We start from the raw sequence: 20,419 nt of genomic DNA, 5'->3' as shown, positions 1-20,419 counted from the left end.
ATAAGAAATACTTGAATTTCAGTGAATTATAATTAATATAATCATAATTCTCCGCTCATAAACCCGCCCGCCGGCACCGCCCCCCCCCCCCCCCCTCAAAAAATCTCCCGAATTTGGAGGTCTCAAGGTTGGCAAGTATGAATACAACTCACTATAACGCTGAATTAGTGGGAGCCCTGGGCTTGTTTCTTTGCAATGAAATGCTGATGGAAATTAGCCTTTGGCTACAATCTGTCACATTTATATTTGATATGTTTATTAATGTGCATTGTATCATGTCACAAAGTAATAACAAATGGCAACTTCCTATGAGGAGTTTTATTGTACATCTATAAACAAGCTCATTGGTCTGTCTAGTGCACGTGTTAAACTCAAGGCCCGCGGGCCAGATCTGGCCCTCCACGTCATTTTATATGGCCCGCAAAAGCCTGGAAATAATATGTGTCAATAAAATACCTTATATTTTCTTTCTTTACTTTCTTATTTTCTTACTAACGGTATTAGGTTTTTTTCTAGTTTGACAGGGAGAAAAAAATTGTGTCCAATATTGCAACAAATATTATATTATCCAAATAAATGCTTAAATATCTGCTTAACTTATGGTTTCGAAGCAATATATCCATCAAATTGTACACTATAAAAATGACCAATAGATTTTACTGTAACATTTATGGAGTTTTTTTTTTTTTTTTACAGCATATTACTGTAAGTTGAAAAAAAAAAGAGCAATGTTTTTTTTTTTTACAGTACAATTATGTCGACTGAGCTGTCAGTTTTGTTTTTTTAAATCCACGGTTGATGATTTTATGGTACCACATTTTGTTATGGTAAAAAAATGGCTGCCGAGTTGCCAAAATAAAATTTAACAGCGGTACTATATTCCTATTTACAGTAATATGTCATAAAAATTATAATAATAAAATAACACCATATATTTTACAATAAAAGTCTGGCAACTAAGCTGACCGTTTTTTTCTGTAAAAAACAGTGGTCAAATCCACATATTTTTTTTACTCTATACTTTTTTTTTTTTTTTAATATTTAAATTCATAGGCAAATTCATGAATTATTTAACGGCCCTCTATTGGCAGCCATGACTGCGGTGTGGCCACAAACATTCATCCTTCCTTCTTTTACTGTTTGTCCTTCTTGGGGTGGCGGACACACTCGGGCGGAAGGCGGGGTACACCCTGGACAAGTCGCCACCTCATCGCAGGGCCAACACAGATAGACAGACAACATACACACTAGGGTCAATTTAGTATTGCCAATCAACCTATCCCCAGGTGCATGTCTTTGGAGGTGGGAGGAAGCTGGAGTACCCGGAGAGAACCCACGCAGTCATGAGGAGAACATGCAAACTCCACACAGAAGGACCCCCAACCCAGGAATCGGATCCAGGACCTTCTCACTATGAGGCACAATATTAAAAGAGCACAGACCTGATGCAACCAGCTGCCATATCAGGGGCGCCATTTCTACAGACACACACACACACACACACACACACACACACACACACACACACACACACACACACACACACACACACACACACACACACCAAAAAGCGCAATAAATAATACATATAGCGCACATACGATTACACCATGCATAGACAAACAACAAAACAAAAACACCATCTCGGCACCTGCATACACGGTGGTGACCTGCACAGTGCTCCACACTGACCTCTGCTGGGTGGGGGCAGCATTGCCAGAGACAGGAACAGATGCAACAAAGCAACCAAGAGAGTTAGACCTACTCTACATATGAAGATGTACATTTATATACTACTTGATAAGAGTATATATGTCCATTTTACACAATGTCCCGAGGAAACACGTTTGATAAATGTTCGATAAAATACATTTGCACACCATTATCCATACTTGCCAACCCTCCCGATTTTCCCGGGAGACTCCCGAATTTCAGTGCCCTTCCCGAAAATCTCCAGGGGCAACCATTCTCCCGAATTTCTCCCGATTTCCACCCGGACAACAATATGGGGGCGTGCCTTAAAGGCACTGCCTTTAGTGTCCTCTACAACCTCACGTCCACTTTTCCTCCATACAAACAGCGTGCCGGCCCAGTCACATAATATATGGGGCTTTAACACACACTTAAGTGAATGCAATGCATACTTGATCAACAGCCATACAGGTCACACTGAGGGTGGCCGTATAAACAACTTTAACACTGTTACAAATATTCGCCACACTGTGAACCCACACCAAACAAGAAGACAAACACATTTCAGGAGAACATCTGCACCGTAACACAACATAAACACAACAGAACAAATACCCAGAACCCCTTGCAGCACTAACTCTTCCGGAACGCTACAATATACACCCCCCGCTACCACCAAACCCCGAAACTCAACAAAAACCCTGCTGCCCCCCTTCCCCCCCATCTCCCAAATTCGGAGGTCTCAAGGTTGGCAAGTATGCCATTATCCTCCACTGTCGCTACATCAGTGATTCTCAAACAGTGGTAGGTGTACCACTAGTAGTACGCGGGTTCCATCCATTGGTATGCCAAATAATCACTTGGTTAAACTGCAGTGTTTTTTTTTTTCCTATATTCAAACACAGTGTTACTGTTCATACTGTGTGTAATGAGACAGTGACCACAAATATTAAATATACCTGTTAAATAAATGTCTGCCTTGTTTTTAATGAATACTTAGGCCTACTATGATACTGTATTTTAATGTTGGTCATTGTGGTGTCACTTGGAGGGCCAAGTTATTTTTTTAAGGTGGTATGGTGAAAAAAGCTTAATAACCACCACTGCCCTACCCTACACCACCAGTACAAAAGACAAGAATTGTTAGTTAGCATGTTATTACTAATACTGCTGTCCCTTTCGGCATTGCGCTTCCAATATCGCGGTTTCACCACATAATAGATTAAAAAAAATTTGGGGGGGAAGTTCAGTATTTGTCTTATTTTATAATAGTTATGTTGTGAAATATATAGATAGTATGTGATAAGTATATAGAAGATAAAACAAAGCTTCTCAGCTAACGACCCCTCAGCAGGTTGGAAAGGTCTGCGAGAGGTCACCAGCGACAGAAAACCCACACCTCACCAATGAATGGCCAATTAATTTGATTCTGCATTGACACAATATTTGAGTGTACAAATGGCCATTACTATTAACTATCAGTCATTTAGCTGTGGACACCCCACAAGTACCGAGCCCCACCAGTTTCATATGCACATTCACCGAACCCTTCTTTAGTGACAAATTAAATGTTGTTTTTTTTCAAATTCAAGACAAAGTTATATGTTTTTTTACTGGTGCACAAAATGAACCGTGCATGAACACCACCTTGTTCAAAGAACAAAACCAACACAGTGTATGAACTCACAACAAATTACACACCTTACACACATTACCATGAATTGATTAACGTGGACCCCGAATGTTTTTTTTTTTCAAATTCAAGACAAAGTTATATGTTTTTTTACTGGTGCACAAAATGAACCGTGCATGAACACCACCTTGTTCAAAGAACAAAACCAACACAGTGCATGAACTCACAACAAATTACACACCTTACACACATTACCTTAAACAAGTTGAAAAACTTATTCGGGTGTTGCCATTTAGTGGTCAATTGCACGGAATATGTACTGTACTGTGTAAACTGTACTGTTTCATATAATGTATTCTCTTCCTTTGCAATCTGCTAGTAAAAGTTTCAATCAATCAATCAAACAACCTGCAAATCAGATGAAAAATTAGAGGGAATATTGTTTGGGGGTATCCATAATACGCCGATAGGGAAAAGTTTTTATTTACAAGATAATTTGGATGTGTCTATACCTCCGTGGCGGAGGCTCCGCCGAACCCTTGAGGCAGAGTCACCGAAAAACTCTATATCTTGACAAAAAAAAAAAAAAGCAATGACTTGTGTGTTGTTTGGGAACAGTTGGTGATGATTATGTGCAGTAAAACTTTTCATGATCTCAAGTCACCCTAAAATGTGTTCCTAAATTTGTCTCGGATCAGGGGTGTCAAATGTATGACTCGCGGGTCGAATTATGCCCTCAAACAGGTTTTATCCGGCCAGCGGGATTAGTTTGCTAAGTATAAAAATTAACCAGAAATGTTTGAATGGAAGAAACAGCTGTTCTAAATGTGTCCACTGGATGTCGCAATAGCAATTATTTGTATCTTTGTAGATGATGCTACATATGTCAGTCGAGGAAAATGAGCAAACTACATAAATAACGTCCTGTAATTTGATTTTTATATAATTTTTTTAACTTGATAGATTGAAAATTAACACCAATGAGTTGACTGATGAACATTACATTTAATTAATAAAATTAAAGTAATTCAGAAAATATATTAATAATGACAAATAAAGATAGAATAGTATTAACAGCAACATGAAAGTGTAAAAAGCCCCCAACAACATTATGATTTGTACATTTTCATAATGTACTTGTTCTATTTTTAAACAAAGAAAACAATCTGAAGTTGTTTTCATTTTTAAGTTATTGTGGCGGGATTTTATCAGTCCGGCCCACTTGGGAGTAGATTTTAACATATATGGTATATATATATATATATATATACATATATATATATATATATATATATATATATATATATATATATATATATATATATATATATATATATATACATATATATATATATATATATATATATATATATATATATATATATATATATATATATATATATATATATATATATATATATATATATACACACAACAACTTTATCAGTATTTATTGCCACCTTTCCCAACTTCTTTGTCATGTGTTGCTGGCATCAAATTCTAAAGTTAATGATTATTTGCAACAAAAAAAATGTTTATCAGTTTGAACATCAAATATGTTGTCTTTGTAGCATATTCAACTGAATATGGGTTGGAAAGGATTTGCAAATCATTGTATTCCGTTTATATTTACATCTAGCACAATTTCCCAACTCGTATGGAAACGGGGTTTGTATTACCATTACATGGGGCCAGTCTTGAAGAACAAGTACGGGGCTAAATGTTTGTCCCAGTCCACCCCTAACAAGGGAAACAATGAGGAATAACCCGCTGTCTTCCTGGTGGAGACTGATTGTTATGAATAACAATGACTACGACCAATTGCAGATTACGTCCCATTGCCTTGTTGCTCCGCTCCCATTCAACCGATCGAGCTGCTTCAACAGGTAAATCCTGCAGAAACAGTAAATACAACAAACGTCAATTTTTGTTTTAATTTTGTTGATTTCTTTGTTAATTTTCCTATATAATGCCACTGTAGACATTTGTTATGCAAGGAGGACGTGTGTTTGTTTTTACTCCTGATTGTTGTGTGTTGGGTGTTTTTACTGTTACATTTTGACGTGATAATCCAGTGGTCACTGTGGAATGGTCCATGCCATCCATTCAAAACCGGTCTCGTCAGCTGCTTTAATCCCGTCCGTGAAGTTTGCACTGTGGACCTGATCAGCTGCTAGGATGGATGTCCCACCAAGTCGGTGTGTGACATGATATTAAAGTTTTGTAATGCCTTCCGTCTGACTCGCCAGATACTTTGTCAGCAACCCCAGAAAGAAGCTTTGCACACACACACGCAAACATTAGGCACCATATAATAAAATAATATATATACAATCTATTAGACAGCTAAAATGTTGAGAATTAATTGAGTCTATTATTTACTTTTTGCTCCCATTTTTCATGAGTTGACCTCAAAGTTGTAAAACTTTTAAGACAAACACAAAAGACTTATTCTTCTCAAATATTGTTCACAAATCTGTGTTAGTGAGCATTTCTTCTTTGCCAAGATAATCCATCCCACCTCACAGGTGTGGCATATCAAGATGCTGATTAAACAGCATGACTATTGCACAGGTGTGCCTTAGGCTGCCCACAATAAAAGGTCACTCTGAAATGTGAAGTTTTGCTTTATGAGGGGTTGGGGGGGTTCAAGAAAATCTGTCAGTATTTGGTGTGACCACCATTTGCCTCACACAGTGCAACACATCTTCTTCGCATAGAGTTGATCAGGTTGTTGATTGTGGCCTGTGGAATGTTGGCCCACTCCTCTTCAATGATTGTGCGAAGTTGCTGGATATTGGGAGGAACTGGAGCACACTGTCGTATTCGCTGATCCACAGCATCCCAAACATGCTCAAAGGGTGACAAGTCCAGTGATGATGCAATGCAAACTCGCCACGCAATGCAGTTGAGCTTCCCTGAGACAATTTCTCACAGTTAATGCAGAAATATTTTGGTTATGCAAACCAATTGCTGCAGCAACTGTCCGGGTGGCTAGTCTCAGACAATCATGGAGGTGCCCCTGCAGGTTGTGGAGGTCCTGAGCTGGTGTAGTTACACTTCATCTGTGGTTGTGAGGCCAGTTGGATATACTGCCAAATTCTTTGAAACGCTTTTGGGAACTGCTTACGGTAGAGAAATTAACATTCAATTCACAGGCTACATCATGCCAATTGCGCAATTTCCTCAAAATTTGCGACATCTGTGGAATTGTACTGAGTGATAAAACTGCACATGTTAGCGGGGGGTGTATATTGTAGCATCCCGGTAGAGTTAGTGCTGCAAGGGGTTCTGGGTATTTGTTCTGTTGTGTTTATGTTGTGTTACGGTGCGGATGTTCTCCCGAAATGTGTTTGTCATTCTTGTTTGGTGTGGGTTCACAGTGTGGCGCATATTTGCAACAGTGTTAAAGTTGTTTATACGGCCACCCTCTGTGTGACCTGTATGGCTGTGAAAAGCTGTAGATATTATGTGACTGGGCCGGCACGCAAAGGAAGTGCCTTTAAGGTTTTTTGGCGCTCTGTACTTCTTACGTCCGTGTACACAGCGGCGTTTTAAAAAGTCATACATTTTACTTTTTGAAACCGATGTCGATAATTTTGAAACCGATACCGATCATTTCCGATATTACATTTTAAAGCATTTATCGGCCGATAATATCGTCAGTCCGATATTATTGGACATCCCTAATTGTAACGAAACAAAGTGGCTACTGCACAATAACTAAACAAAAGCAAAACTACTATTGCTTCCCATTGAGATGATTGAGGTGTACCTGCCCGAGTGCAGCTGGGATAGGCTCCAGCACCCCCGCGAACCCGACAGGGACAAGCGGTAGAAAATGGATGGATAGATAGCAAGCACAGAACCCATATTTTCAGAAACTGTATTATTTCAATTGTAGTTCAAAATAGTATTGTAAATAATTTGGAAAAGTTAGGGTGGATTGGGGAATTAAAAAATGTTGTCTTTTGCTCCAGCCTAATCAATCAACATTGATTATCATTATTATTCAACATTCTGTTACGGTGTTGTGACCCCAGGATGCGGAGACTAGCGTGCAGGTAAAACGTGTATTTATTTGCACAATGTTCCCTGTGCTTCCCATCGGCGTCCTCACCACAATGCTGGTATAAGAAGCTTCCTGATTACGGATTGCCAGCAGGTGAGTACCCTAATTGCTAACTATTGACGAGTGCTCAAGCCAAAAGTAAAGTGTCTAGAAAACAATGGCAGGCAGGAAATGGAACAAAAAATAAAGGCACTGATCAGGAAATAATTCAAAATACAGGAAGCTAATATTAACCTACGAAAAATGCCTACCTCTTTCGGACCACCCTTTTTAGATATAGAAAGGTTTGTATTACAACATTACAAACTATGTAAATGACTTGGAATTTCACAAGAAAAAGGTCACAATTTCACAAGAAGAACTTAGAATTTTGGCCACATTATAACAAAAGTCGTAATTTTACTCAACGCCATACTTGCCAACCCTCCCGGATTTTCCAGGAGACTCCCGAAATTCAGCGCTTCTCCCAAAAACCTCCCGGGACAAATTTTCTCCCGAAATTCTCCCGAAATTCAGGCGGACCTGAGTGACGTGTCGACAGCCTGTTTTCACGTCCGCTTTCCCACAATATAAACAGCGTGCCTACCCAATCACGTTATAACTGTAGAATGATCGAGGGCGAGTTCTTGGTTTCTTATGTGGGTTTATTGTTAGGCAGTTTCATTAACGTCCTCCCAGTGCGGTAACAACACACAACAACAGCAGTCACGTTTTCGTCTACCGTAAAGCAGTTCGTCTGCCGTAAACAGCAATGTTGTGACAATCTTAAACAGGACAATACTGCCATCTACTGTACATGCATATGTGACAATAACATCTACAGCTTTTAGAGAGTGCAGTGCACAACTGCGCACACAACAAGGAGACGAAGCAGAATGCATCATCAGAGAGGGTGTTCAGCATGGTTAGAAAAATAGTGACAGAGAATAGAACAAGGATGGACAATTCAACCCTTAACTCAACAATAAGTAGATGAGTGTTATGTGTGTGTATATGTGTAAATAAATGAAAGCTGAAATTCAAGTATTTCTCTTATTTATATATATATATATATATATATATATATATATATATATATATATATATATATATATATATATATATATATATATAATAAAATATATATATATATATATATATATATATATATATATATATATATATATATATATATATATATATATAAGTCATAATTTTACTCAAAAAATGTCACTATTTTACAAGAACAACAACAAAATTGGAAGTATTGTGATAAAAGTCAAAATTTTATACGACAAATGTCACCATTTTGCATTAAAAAGTAATTATTTTACATGAAAAAGTAATACTGTTACGAGAAAATATTGCAATATTACAGAAGCAGAAATATATGAGAAATGTTTCCCAATTTTATAAGAAAAAAGTCAACACATTGTGAGGAAAAGACCGCTTTTAGTTAATGTATTTATTTTTGAATTTTTTGTGTGTAATCGTTTTTTCAATCTTCATTATTTACTTCAAGTTAATACAGTAAGTCTCTATATTCATATTTATTTTATTTTTTTAATTAATTTTGGCCAAAGGGGGCGCATTTCAATTTCTTACACACACTTTTTTTTTTACATATGTTGGCCAGAGGGGGAGCACTTCACATTTTTACACACACTTGTTATTTCATTTGTTGACCAGAGGGGAAGCACTTTTAAAACCGACACAAAGTCAATTTGAAAAATCCTTCCTTTTTGGGACCACCCTAATTTTGATATATTTCACCACCAGGGGTGCAAATGAGACATTCTCTATTAGATGCAATAGTTTTCCGTATTGGGACCATGATTTTGGTCCTAACTTGTTCACCGGTCCTCATATGGAAGATACTTTTCCTTGTTGATGTCTCAAGAAGGGTAAACATACAAGAACTCACACATGCATGCACACTCGCACATGCACAGGTATATATGTATTGCACACTCACTGGCTGTATTGACACTGCACTGATACTGTGTTGCTGTTTCAAAATATTCATCCGCCATCTGCTGGATTAAAAAAGTCACTACATTTGACCTGCATGTAAAATAATAGCCAATATAATTTTGTATTATTATTTTTTATGAATAACCGTTCAAAAAGGAATATGAAAATGTGGTAATAAGTCACATTTTAAACAGGAAAAACAACATTTTATTTGACGTTATCAGATCAAATTGATCCCAGACTTCAGAATTTTTGTTTGTAAGTTGCATTTAGGTCGATGATGGTGACGGAAACCGACTCTTCCTTCTTCCAAGCTGCGCTTTCTGATAAAAAATAGTTTGGAACTTTACAGTCAAAGGACAGAGCAGCTGTATCGGTCACATGTTTTTTTTTCTTCAAGTCACACTTGGGACACAGTATCACGCCTTGTGTTTCATAAGGCATTGATGCTTCAGTATCGTTTGACCCACCACTACTTTCTAAGGTGACGATGACTCATTTGAGTAACAGTACTGAAAATAACAGGAATTAGTTTTTGGTTTAGAATGCTAATAGCGTGTTGACACTAAACACATATTTTTTTAAATAAACAGAATAACAAAATAAACAAAAATAATTTAGACAACAGGACCGCGCTGAGATTTTTCCACCCCACGGCATAATTGAAATATTATCAAATAATTAAAAAAATACAAGTGAAATTCATTTTTTTCTTTCCACAACCTGCATAGGATGTAAATGATGCAACTTCCTGTGGACCATGTGATTTGTAGAATACGCAACATTTTTCAGAGGGGTTCATTTGTTTTAGGTAACACGACTGAAGGAAAATCTGAAAACCCAGCATGACTTTTAATAAATAAAATAAACTTAAAGTTTAGTTTGTATAGGGAACAAAACAAATATGTAACACTTACAACATTTCTGAAGGATTTTAAAAGATAATATTTCATAGTGAAGTCTAATTACAAGAAGTAAGGACAGGCCACAAAAGCTATTTTCCAGTGTTCAATCACCTTTTCAATTGTATTTATTAGAAATACAAACAAGACATGTTGCTTTTTTTAAATTTATATATGAATAAATAAAATAATAAATAAATAAATGAGTAAATAAAAAAAAAAAGTATATATATATATACATATATATATATATATATAAATATATATATATATATATATATATATATATCCATCCATCCATTCTCTGGAGCCTATCTCATATATATATATATATATATATTTATATATTTTTTTTTGTGTGTGTGTGAAAATAAAAAAGGAACATGTCCTCTTTGCATTTCTAAAAAATACAATTGAAAAGATGATTGAACACTGGAAAACAGCTTTTGCTTCGCGATGAAATATTATCATTAAAATCATTCAGTAATGTTGTATGTGTTACATATTTGTTTTGTTTCCTATACAAACTAAGTTTTATTTTATTTAATAAAAGTCATGCTGGGTTTTCGGATCATCCATGAAGTTGCATCATTTACATAGAATTTTTTTTTACAAAAACTAAAATAAAATTAAAAAATAAACAATATATATATATATATATATATATATATATATATATATATATATATATATATATATATATATATATATATATTTGTTTTTTACATTTATTTATTTTATTGCCGTTTTATCACTTTTATTTATTTTTTACCTTGCATTTATACACTTTATTTACTGTGCACCATATATAAATACTATATGATATGATGAGCGAACAATAAGTAGAACGCTGGTGGACCACAACAAGGGAGAGAAAGTGAAAGGTGAAGAGGAGGGGAGGAGTTAAAAGAGCAGATAAACACAAGCAGCGGGGGATTCTGTCTGAGGAAAAAGATGAAAATGGACGTGAAAAAGACAGCAGAAGAGAAAGATTGATGAGGAATCAGTGAACAATTATAAGAGTGAGTGTGAGAAAAGAAGAAAAAGTAGCAACATGAGTAAGTAACTGCATTGAACTGCTGAAACTAACATGAGCTGAGGAAGATTCAAAGACATGTTTTAATGTGACGTTTGCCTGCTGATGAAAAGTGATGAACACAGCAAGGATCCATGACAAACACAAGCTGAAGACCTTCTGGGAGCAGAAGATCGTCCAACACAGCCAGCAGATGGACGAGGAGGAGAGCCGCAAGAAGACCAGCGCTCTGACAAGGTTATGCATGTATTATTCATTCTAGATTTGTATCTCATCAGCTGAAAACATCACACTTTCACTGCACACTCACTTGGCACACATCTGCCATCAAATTAATCATATCACTTGAAAAAAAACATGTATCAACAATTTTGTGGCTCAAATGAAGTGTATCATACTCAGATGTATTTCTGATACAAAGTCCTACATGTATTATTATATTATAGGTTTATATTAGAATTTTTTTAATTTATTCAACATATGTATATACTGTAATATAAATATATGATATTTTATTATTAAACCATTAAACCTGAACAGGTTTTATCCTGCCTGAGAGATGAGTTTGTTAAGTATAAAAATGAGCCGACATTTTTAAAAAGAAAGAAACTGCTGTTCAACATGTGTCCACTAGATGTCGCAATAGCAATTTTTTGTATCTTTGTAGACGTAAAAAAATAAACCACATGATGTTAGTGCACCAGTCGAGGAAAATGAGCAAACTACATAAATAACATCCTGCAATTTGATTTTGATATTATTTTTTATCTTGATAGGTTGAAAATTAACACCAATGAGTTGACTGATGAACATTATCACATCATTTATTCAGAAAGAATAAATAACGACAAATACAGATAGAATACTATTAACCGCAACATGTAAGTATAAAGAAAAAAAAACAACGACATTATGATTTGTAAATTTTCAGAATGTGCTTGTTCTATTTTTAAACAAAGAAAACAATCTGAAGTTGTCTTTATTTTTAAGTTATCGTGCCGTTATTTTACCAGTCCGGCCCATTTGGGAGTAGATTTTTCTCCATGTGGCCCCCGATTTAAAATGAGTTTGACACCCCTGGTTTAATATATCTTTATATTATTTATGTTTGTTTATTTCAAACATGGAAACAAGATTCTATAATATTACAACACATATTTAAAACATGTTCAACAAGGAGTAGGAAGCAGCAGAGCTTATCCAATCCTATTTCTTCTCCATTTCAGAGCTATTATTAATTATCGTTCCTTCCCTGTATTCAGTCTACTTTGAATGTATATTTTAAACATATGTAAAATAGGGTATGTAGTGTATCATATTAATTTAAACTAATACAATAATTCCATTGTGTATTGGTTAATTAAGCCGGACTTAAATTCACATTTTCAGTGGGGTTGTCCAGAGTATTGATATTTATATATACAGTACGTATTTACCAAGGTTGCCCCTCCCTATACACAGATCACATGCTGCACGTATTGGGGCCCCACGATCCCTAAAATACGCGCATGTAAAATGTCAATTAAGGAATGACACGTTGGTACGTTTTTGTTTTTTTATCGCAAACTTATCCCCTAGCCCCTTTCCACTCCGTCATTGATAAGACAGAATATCTATCCATCTATTTTCTACTGCTTGTAATATAATTAATTTCTAGTAGTTCTCTCATAGTCTGTTGTGGTGCACTGTGTCAGTGCTGGGCTGGTAATCAAATGTTCTAGAAACATTTACAAATTTAAGTTATTATTTAAGTGCTGTCAAATGATATTTTTTTTAAATTAGATTATTCACAGGTTATTACTTGCTTGCATAAAAAGACCCCAATATTTGGACACAAATGCAATTTTATTGACATAATGTCATATAGCAACTTATTTTAGAATGTACGACTTGATCTGATCACTGACCGTATAGCAACTTGCGCAGTCTTTCAGGTAACCATTCACAGTTAAGCTAAAAGAGTACGCTCAAAATAAACTGCTTGATTAATCTGCGTGTATACATGATTGTTGCCACATTTTTTTTGTGATTAACTTGTTATTTTTGATAGCCCTAGTTTTATTTATGTTGAATTTGTTATTTTGCACGCGCTCACAGACAAACCCACATTCTTGTATTTGTTACCTTTTTGAGACGTCCGAATAATGCCTACCTCTTTAGGACCACCCTTTCTAGATATATAAAGATTTGTATTTACAACATTATTAATATATACATACGATGCAAATATAAAAAAGCTTGGTGTGAAAAATGTGTTGGAATTTCACAAGAAAAGGGTCACAATTTCACAAGAAAAACTTAGAATTTTGGCAGTCGTAATTTTACTCAACACAAGTCAAAATTTTACAAGAAAAACAGAACATTTGTGCAATATTGTGATAAAAATTGGAATTCTACTCGATAACAGGTGCAATTTTACAAAAAAAAGCTTAAAACGTTGACAATTTAATGAAAAGAGTCGTAATTTTACTGGAAAAAAGTCAGCATTTTATAAGAAAACTTAAAAATGTTGGCAATATTATAATAATAATCTGAATTTTACTCGGGAAAAGTCATAATTTTACTCAAAAAAATGTCACTATTTTACAAGAACAACCAAAAAATTGGCAGTATTGTGATGAAAGTCAGAATTTTAAATGACACACATACACATTCTTGTATTTGTTACCTTTTTGAGACTTCCGAATAATGCCTACTAAACTAAGAATTTTGACAGTCGTAATTTTACTCAACGCAAGTCAAAATTTTACAAGAAAAACAGAACATTTGTGCAATATTGTGATAAAAATTGGAATTTTACTCAATAACAGGTGCAATTTTACAAAAAAAGCTTAAAACGTTGACAATTTTATGAAAAGAGTCGTAATTTTACTCGAAAAAAGTCAGCATTTTATAAGAAAACTTAAAAATGTTGGCAATATTATAATAATAATCGAAATTTTACTCGGGAAAAGTCATAATTTTACTCAAAAAAATGTCACTATTTCACAAAACAACCAAAAAATTGGCAATATTGTGATAAAAGTCAGAATTTTAAATGACACACATACACATTCTTGTATTTGTTACCTTTTTGAGACCTCCGAATAATGCCTACTAAACTAAGAATTTTGACAGTCGTAATTTTACTCAACGCAAGTCAAAATTTTACAAGAAAAACAGAACATTTGTGCAATATTGTGATAAAAATTGGAATTTTACTCAATAACAAGTGCAATTTTACAAAAAAAAGCTTAAAACGTTGACAATTTTATGAAAAGAGTCATAATTTTACTCGAAAAAAGTCAGCATTTTATAAGAAAACTAAAAAATTTTGGCAATATTATAATAATAATCGAATTTTACTCGGGAAAAGTCATAATTTTACTTTAAAAAATTTCACTATTTCACAAGAACAACCAAAAAATTGGCAATATTGTGATAAAAGTCAGAATTTTAAATGACACACATACACATTCTTGTATTTGTTACCTTTTTGAGACCTCCGAATAATGCCTACTAAACTAAGAATTTTGACAGTCGTAATTTTACTCAACACAAGTCAAAATTTTACAAGAAAAACAGAACATTTGTGCAATATTGTGATAAAAATTGGAATTTTACTCAATAACAGGTGCAATTTTACAAAAAAAAAGCTTAAAACGTTGACAATTTTATGAAAAGAGTCATAATTTTACTCGAAAAAAGTCAGCATTTTATAAGAAAACTAAAAAATGTTGGCAATATTATAATAATAATCGAATTTTACTCGGGAAAAGTCATAATTTTACTTAAAAAAATGTCACTATTTCACAAGAACAACCAAAAAATTGGCAATATTGTGACAAAAGTCAGAATTTTAAATGACAAATGTCACCATTTTGCATTAAAAAGTAATAATTTTACTTAAACAAGTAATAATTTTATGAGAAAATATTGCAATATTACAGAAACAGAAAGCATATGAGAAATTGTTCCCAATTTTATGAAAACAAGTCAACACATTGTGAGAAAAAGACTGCTTTTAGTAAAAAAAATAGTTTTTTAAATTTTTGTTTGTAATTGTTTTTTAATCTTCATTATTTACTTCAAGTTACTACAGTATCTCTCAATATACATATTTATTTTATTTTTTTAATTAATTTTGGCCTTGGGGGGCGCATTTCAATTTCTTAGGTGGCGACTTGTCCAGGGTGTACACCCCGCCTACTGCCCGAATGCAGCTGAGATAAGCTCCAGCACAGCCCGTGACCTTGAAAGGGACAAGCGGTAGACAGTGGATGGATGAATGGATGGATGGACACACATTTGTTATTACATATGTTGGCCAGAGGGGGAGCACTTCAATTTGTTACACACACTTGTTATTTCAAATGTTGACCAGAGGGGGAGAGCACTTTTAAAACCGACACACAGTCAATTTGAAAAGCCCTCCTTTTTGTGTAAATGAAAATGCTGCTGTAAGTTTGGCCGTTTGGAAGAGGAAACGGTTCTCAATCAGCTTGCTGAGCACACGACACTCCCAGAACCACAGTAGAAACTATGTATGTCCCCAAATGATCTGTCATTGTCCAAGGCAGTAGAAATGGATTTCCAATTTGAGTTTGCTGCACAGTTAGCATCGTGGTTAACCAGCTCGACCCCGTCTCTGCACATTTTGCACTGCTGGCTCAGACAACTCAACTTCTTGAACCCCTCATGTGGACCTTGAGGTGAACGTCGCGAGACGTCAGGGCGCTACAGCATGCAGGCCCTGGGGAAACTGTGGCTATTCTTGCCACTTGAGCCATGCACCAACTTGCCCAGCCACAAGACGGAGATGCCAGCACTGTGGTAAGATGAACCACTTCTCTAAAGTGTTCCGCTCTTCCCCCGCCTCTGTTAATTTCCGACCCCACCCGTCCTAAGGGCCACGCTCCACCACCACCCACTTAATGGGCTCAAGTGGTGTACTGTAGAGCTGGATGGTGTGTGCCTGCCGCAACTGCAGGATACTGCTGTCTCCAAGTCGCTGCTTAATGAATCAACAGTCAGATTGGCTCTTTCCTTGACAGCCAATAAAAGCAGCAGCCTATGGATATGGATATACTGAAATTGGCATAGTGGACACTGCCACCTTCTCTGTGCTCTGTGGCTCCAGAGCTCTCCCAGCATTCAGCCTCCAAGTGTCTCGGCACGGTGCTAACCTGCTGGGTTTTGACCTCTTCTGCGCTCTGGGATTCTCCATTACAGACAATACAGGCTCCACCATACTGACTGTGTCCACGCTCTAACTGCACCACTGGCCATCACTCACATCTCTCACATCGCTGCATTCAATCATCAGCCTGTCATCGACCCGGCCGTGTCCCCTGTCAATCACCCACTCGTCTTGCGTGATGACGTCACGGTGGAGCTGGACGCGAGCATCATCAAGCGAGTCAAAGCCCTGGCCTAGAGCTCTAAACTGGTGGTGGCAGGAAAAAAATATGGTGAACTGTGCCCCCATGTCAACCTCCTGTAGGGAAACCGAGCAGTCATCCCTGACAAATACCCTCTTCCAATGTCAGAGTAGCTGTCTGCTAAGTTCCACAGCTCTACAGTCTTCTCCAAGTTGGACCTCCGCCAACGCATGCCACAACAGGCAGCTCTCCAGCCCTGCAGCTTACCCTGAGAGATAATCCAGTGTCAATACCCACTACGGGCGACAGTGTGGCCGAGAAGCAACGCTGTATGAAGCAGCAGTTTCACCGGAAGCACCGTGCATAACGTCCTGCACTTGCTGTGTTGGACTTGACCTGGATCTGTCGTCCCCACTGGTCCCACAAGCTGCTGTCATTTTAGTCCACACCACTCCAGAACAACTGAGACCAGCCACCTTCCGCCTTGCAGACGTCTCACGTTGGTACGCCAGCCGCTTGAGAGGAGTGTTGCCGCTGAAAGCTAAAAAGAGCGTCAGACTTTGTTTCCTTCTGGACGCTACAATTCATTATATTTCTTTATTTTGTTCGGTGTGGCGGCTAATGTGAAGCCCGTACATTAAGGAGAAACCCTAAACGTAGTCAAACCGGATGTATAGTGTAGCGCTTTAATTTTGAAGCCAGAAAAGTGAGTGATTGTTTTGAGAAAGTGTCTGACATGGTTCGCCGGTTTGCAATAAAAAAAAAAAAAGTCTCCTTTCGACATTCAGCCGGACGTCTTTCATTTCTGTTGAGCTTTTATGTCATCCTATTTACTAAATCAGCCACAGTAACAATTTAAATGTTATGTTATCACTGCACCTTAACCGTAATCTGAACACGGAAGTAAGGCACCCACCTCTACAACGACACGCGCCTCATCTCACGGCGAAAAATAGTCCTTTCTCGTTGGGAGAAAAACTTGCCATTTGCCATTTAAACCTGATATTTCCATAAGGTAGACATTCTTTTTTCCATTTCTGCTCGCTTGTGGCTCATCAGTAGCAAGTGAACTCCAGCCAAGTATCCCCCCGCTACGGCACAGCAGGGGGGTTAAAAAGGAAGTATTTGCGTTGATCGGCCGTTAAAAAAATGTTTGTGCCGTTATTGAAATTTAGAGAACTTTGACAGCCCTAATATATATATATATATATATATATATATATATATATATATATATATATATACAGTATATATACATACACACACAACCCAAGTACTCCATACATTTAAAGAATGTACAACAAAAAAGGTCAGTAATTAGGTTGTGTGTAGTAATGTGAAATGTCACAGGGAAAAAGTTTTATACTGATATCAATATTATATATATATATATATACCGGTATATATATATATATATATATATATATATATATATATATATATATATATATATATATATATATATATATATATATATTTTTTTTTTTTTTTTTTTTTTTTTTAATATTATTATATATATATATATATATATATATATATATATATATATATATATATATATATATATATATATATATATTCTTATTTATATATATATTTTTTAATGTATATATATTAGGGGTGTGCATCTCTACCATAAATAGCAATCCGATATGAATCTCAATACATGGATTACGATATAATTCACTAACAATATATTTTAAAACATTACGATTCGATGCGGGCAGCACGGTGGAAGAGGGGTTAGTGCATCTGCCTCACAATACGAAGGTCCTGAGTAGTCTTGGGTTCAATCCCGGGCTCGGGATCTTTCTGTGTGGAGTTTGCATGTTCTCCCCGTGACTGCGTGGGTTCCCTCCGGGTACTCCGGCTTCCTCCCACCTCCAAAGACATGCACCTGGGGATAAGTTGATTGGCAACACTAAATTGGCCCTAGTGTGTGAATGTGAGTGTGAATGTTGTCTGTCTATCTGTGTTGGTGCTGTGATGAGGTGGCGACTTGTCCAGGGTGTACCCCGCCTTCCGCCCGATTGTAGCTGAGATAGGCTCCAGCGCCCCCCGCAACCCCAAAGGGAATAAACGGTAGAAAATGGATGGATGGACGATTCGATGCGATACGGTTCGATGCATTTCAGTGCGAGACGTTGCAGATGGAATCTTTGCATGGTGGAAAACATTTATTGTGTATCATGTCATGTGTTTATTTTTTGAATAGACACAGACAAAACAGGCAGTTCCTGCATTAAATATGAAAACATAGTCAAACCCATATCTTCAGTGCATTGCAATCCATAAACTTTAAGAAAAGAAGATGTAAACAAAGCACTTTTGGAAAAGCTACCAGGTAATTACTGTTGTTTGCTCAAGTAGCAACAATTAAATACCGAGAAAAGCAAGCTGTGCATCATGTAGAGAAGTGTCCAGGAGTCCAACTATAGTAGCTGTAGAAGCTGTCAAGTTATCATCAACTTACCAATGAAGATGTTTAATTGGTAGTTGCGTCCACAAACTGGCTGCAGTGGGAGCAGGTGTTTTTCACACTGCTTTATGGTGACAAGTAGTCATCATATTTGCAAAAAAACATATCATCTGAGACGTACAAGTCATTTGGGAAATGTTGGGCTCTGTGTTGAAGTGGCCGTGTGTCCCGGAAGCAAGCACAGAAATGGCCCCAGAAGGGTCCACCGTGCAGGGCTGTCGTGTTAGAGTGCCGGCCCCTGGCTGGTGCAGCTCCATGGAGGTGAGTGTTTGTCCAGTGAACGATAAAAATGATTTCCCCTTTTCTTCTCAATGACAGCATCTCAATCACGTTGTGCCAATATCTGTGACTTACCGCATTTAGAGTCTGTTTTTAGCGCTACCTATGATTTTGTTTACTTCCGCGTACCCAGAAGTAGGGCAGTAAAATTTCGACTCCGATTGGCTTTTCCGCTGTGTCTTTTTTATGCTGCACCCGAATCAACGTTTCAGTGCGCTGTGTCATAATTACAACGGTCATTAACTAATAAAGTTTTGGGAGACAATGATCTGATGTTTAAAAAGCCCATATGTGTTCTGAGGCACTTTTGTCAATGGTATCCTTAGTACTGATGTAACCGGGTCACTTATGTCATGTAAATATAATGTATTTTATAAAGTTGTATTATTGTTATAATTACACAAAATGTGTAAGACACATGAAAATACCTGAAGTTTGTTCGATGTTGAACCATTGTTTCGCCGTGTTCCCCCCACTGCAATAACTGTTGTGACACCTGTCACCTCTTTATATTGTATGTGTTGGACATGCCTTTCTACTTCCCTTTTGTCCACAATATCAACGGGAGAGGTAGGCATCCGTGTGATGACAGAAAAGTGTATTTATTTTCTCATTCACTATTATTTCTTGTTCTGTATTGTATTTTTGTAGTAGTTCGACAACTGGCAAAAAACATCCTGTATCATCAGATATGTTTTTATTTCACTGTGTTATCATATGCAACACCCTTTTGTCATGATATCAACATGAGAGGGGTTCGACAATTGGCAGAAAATATTGACTACATTTGTATTTCCGATATCGTCATAGATGCATGGCCGCGAGTAAGTGTAGCTGAGTAGCAACCCCTGATGTTGTCCGTGTTTATTAAACTCTGCACACAAAGCAGAGGAAAAGAACACTGGTTACACTGACATTACGTCTATTTTGTGTAGTGAGCCTTAAATAATTTCCATCACATTTAGGATATGATTTGGTGGAGATCTTGAGATTGTTTGCTTGGTACTGCAATG

The 20,419-nt window shown here is 36.5% G+C and overlaps 1 protein-coding gene across 1 annotated transcript in view; it reads left to right on the top strand.

The window, feature by feature from the left end:
* Positions 1-11,161: 11,161 nt before the first annotated feature.
* The window catches only part of LOC133619792 (uncharacterized), a 16,332-nt gene continuing 7,074 nt past the window's right edge, over positions 11,162-20,419 (top strand). The window contains exons 1-2 of the mRNA XM_061981052.1: positions 11,162-11,310; positions 11,402-11,525. Coding sequence (XP_061837036.1) covers positions 11,307-11,310; positions 11,402-11,525 — 128 coding nt within the window. The 5' untranslated portion in view covers positions 11,162-11,306. The remainder of the gene's footprint in view (positions 11,311-11,401; positions 11,526-20,419) is intronic.

Source organism: Nerophis lumbriciformis, linkage group LG20 (assembly GCF_033978685.3).
Source record: "Nerophis lumbriciformis linkage group LG20, RoL_Nlum_v2.1, whole genome shotgun sequence".
Lineage (NCBI taxonomy): Eukaryota > Metazoa > Chordata > Actinopteri > Syngnathiformes > Syngnathidae > Nerophis > Nerophis lumbriciformis.
This window is presented reverse-complemented; position numbering and strand designations above follow the sequence as displayed.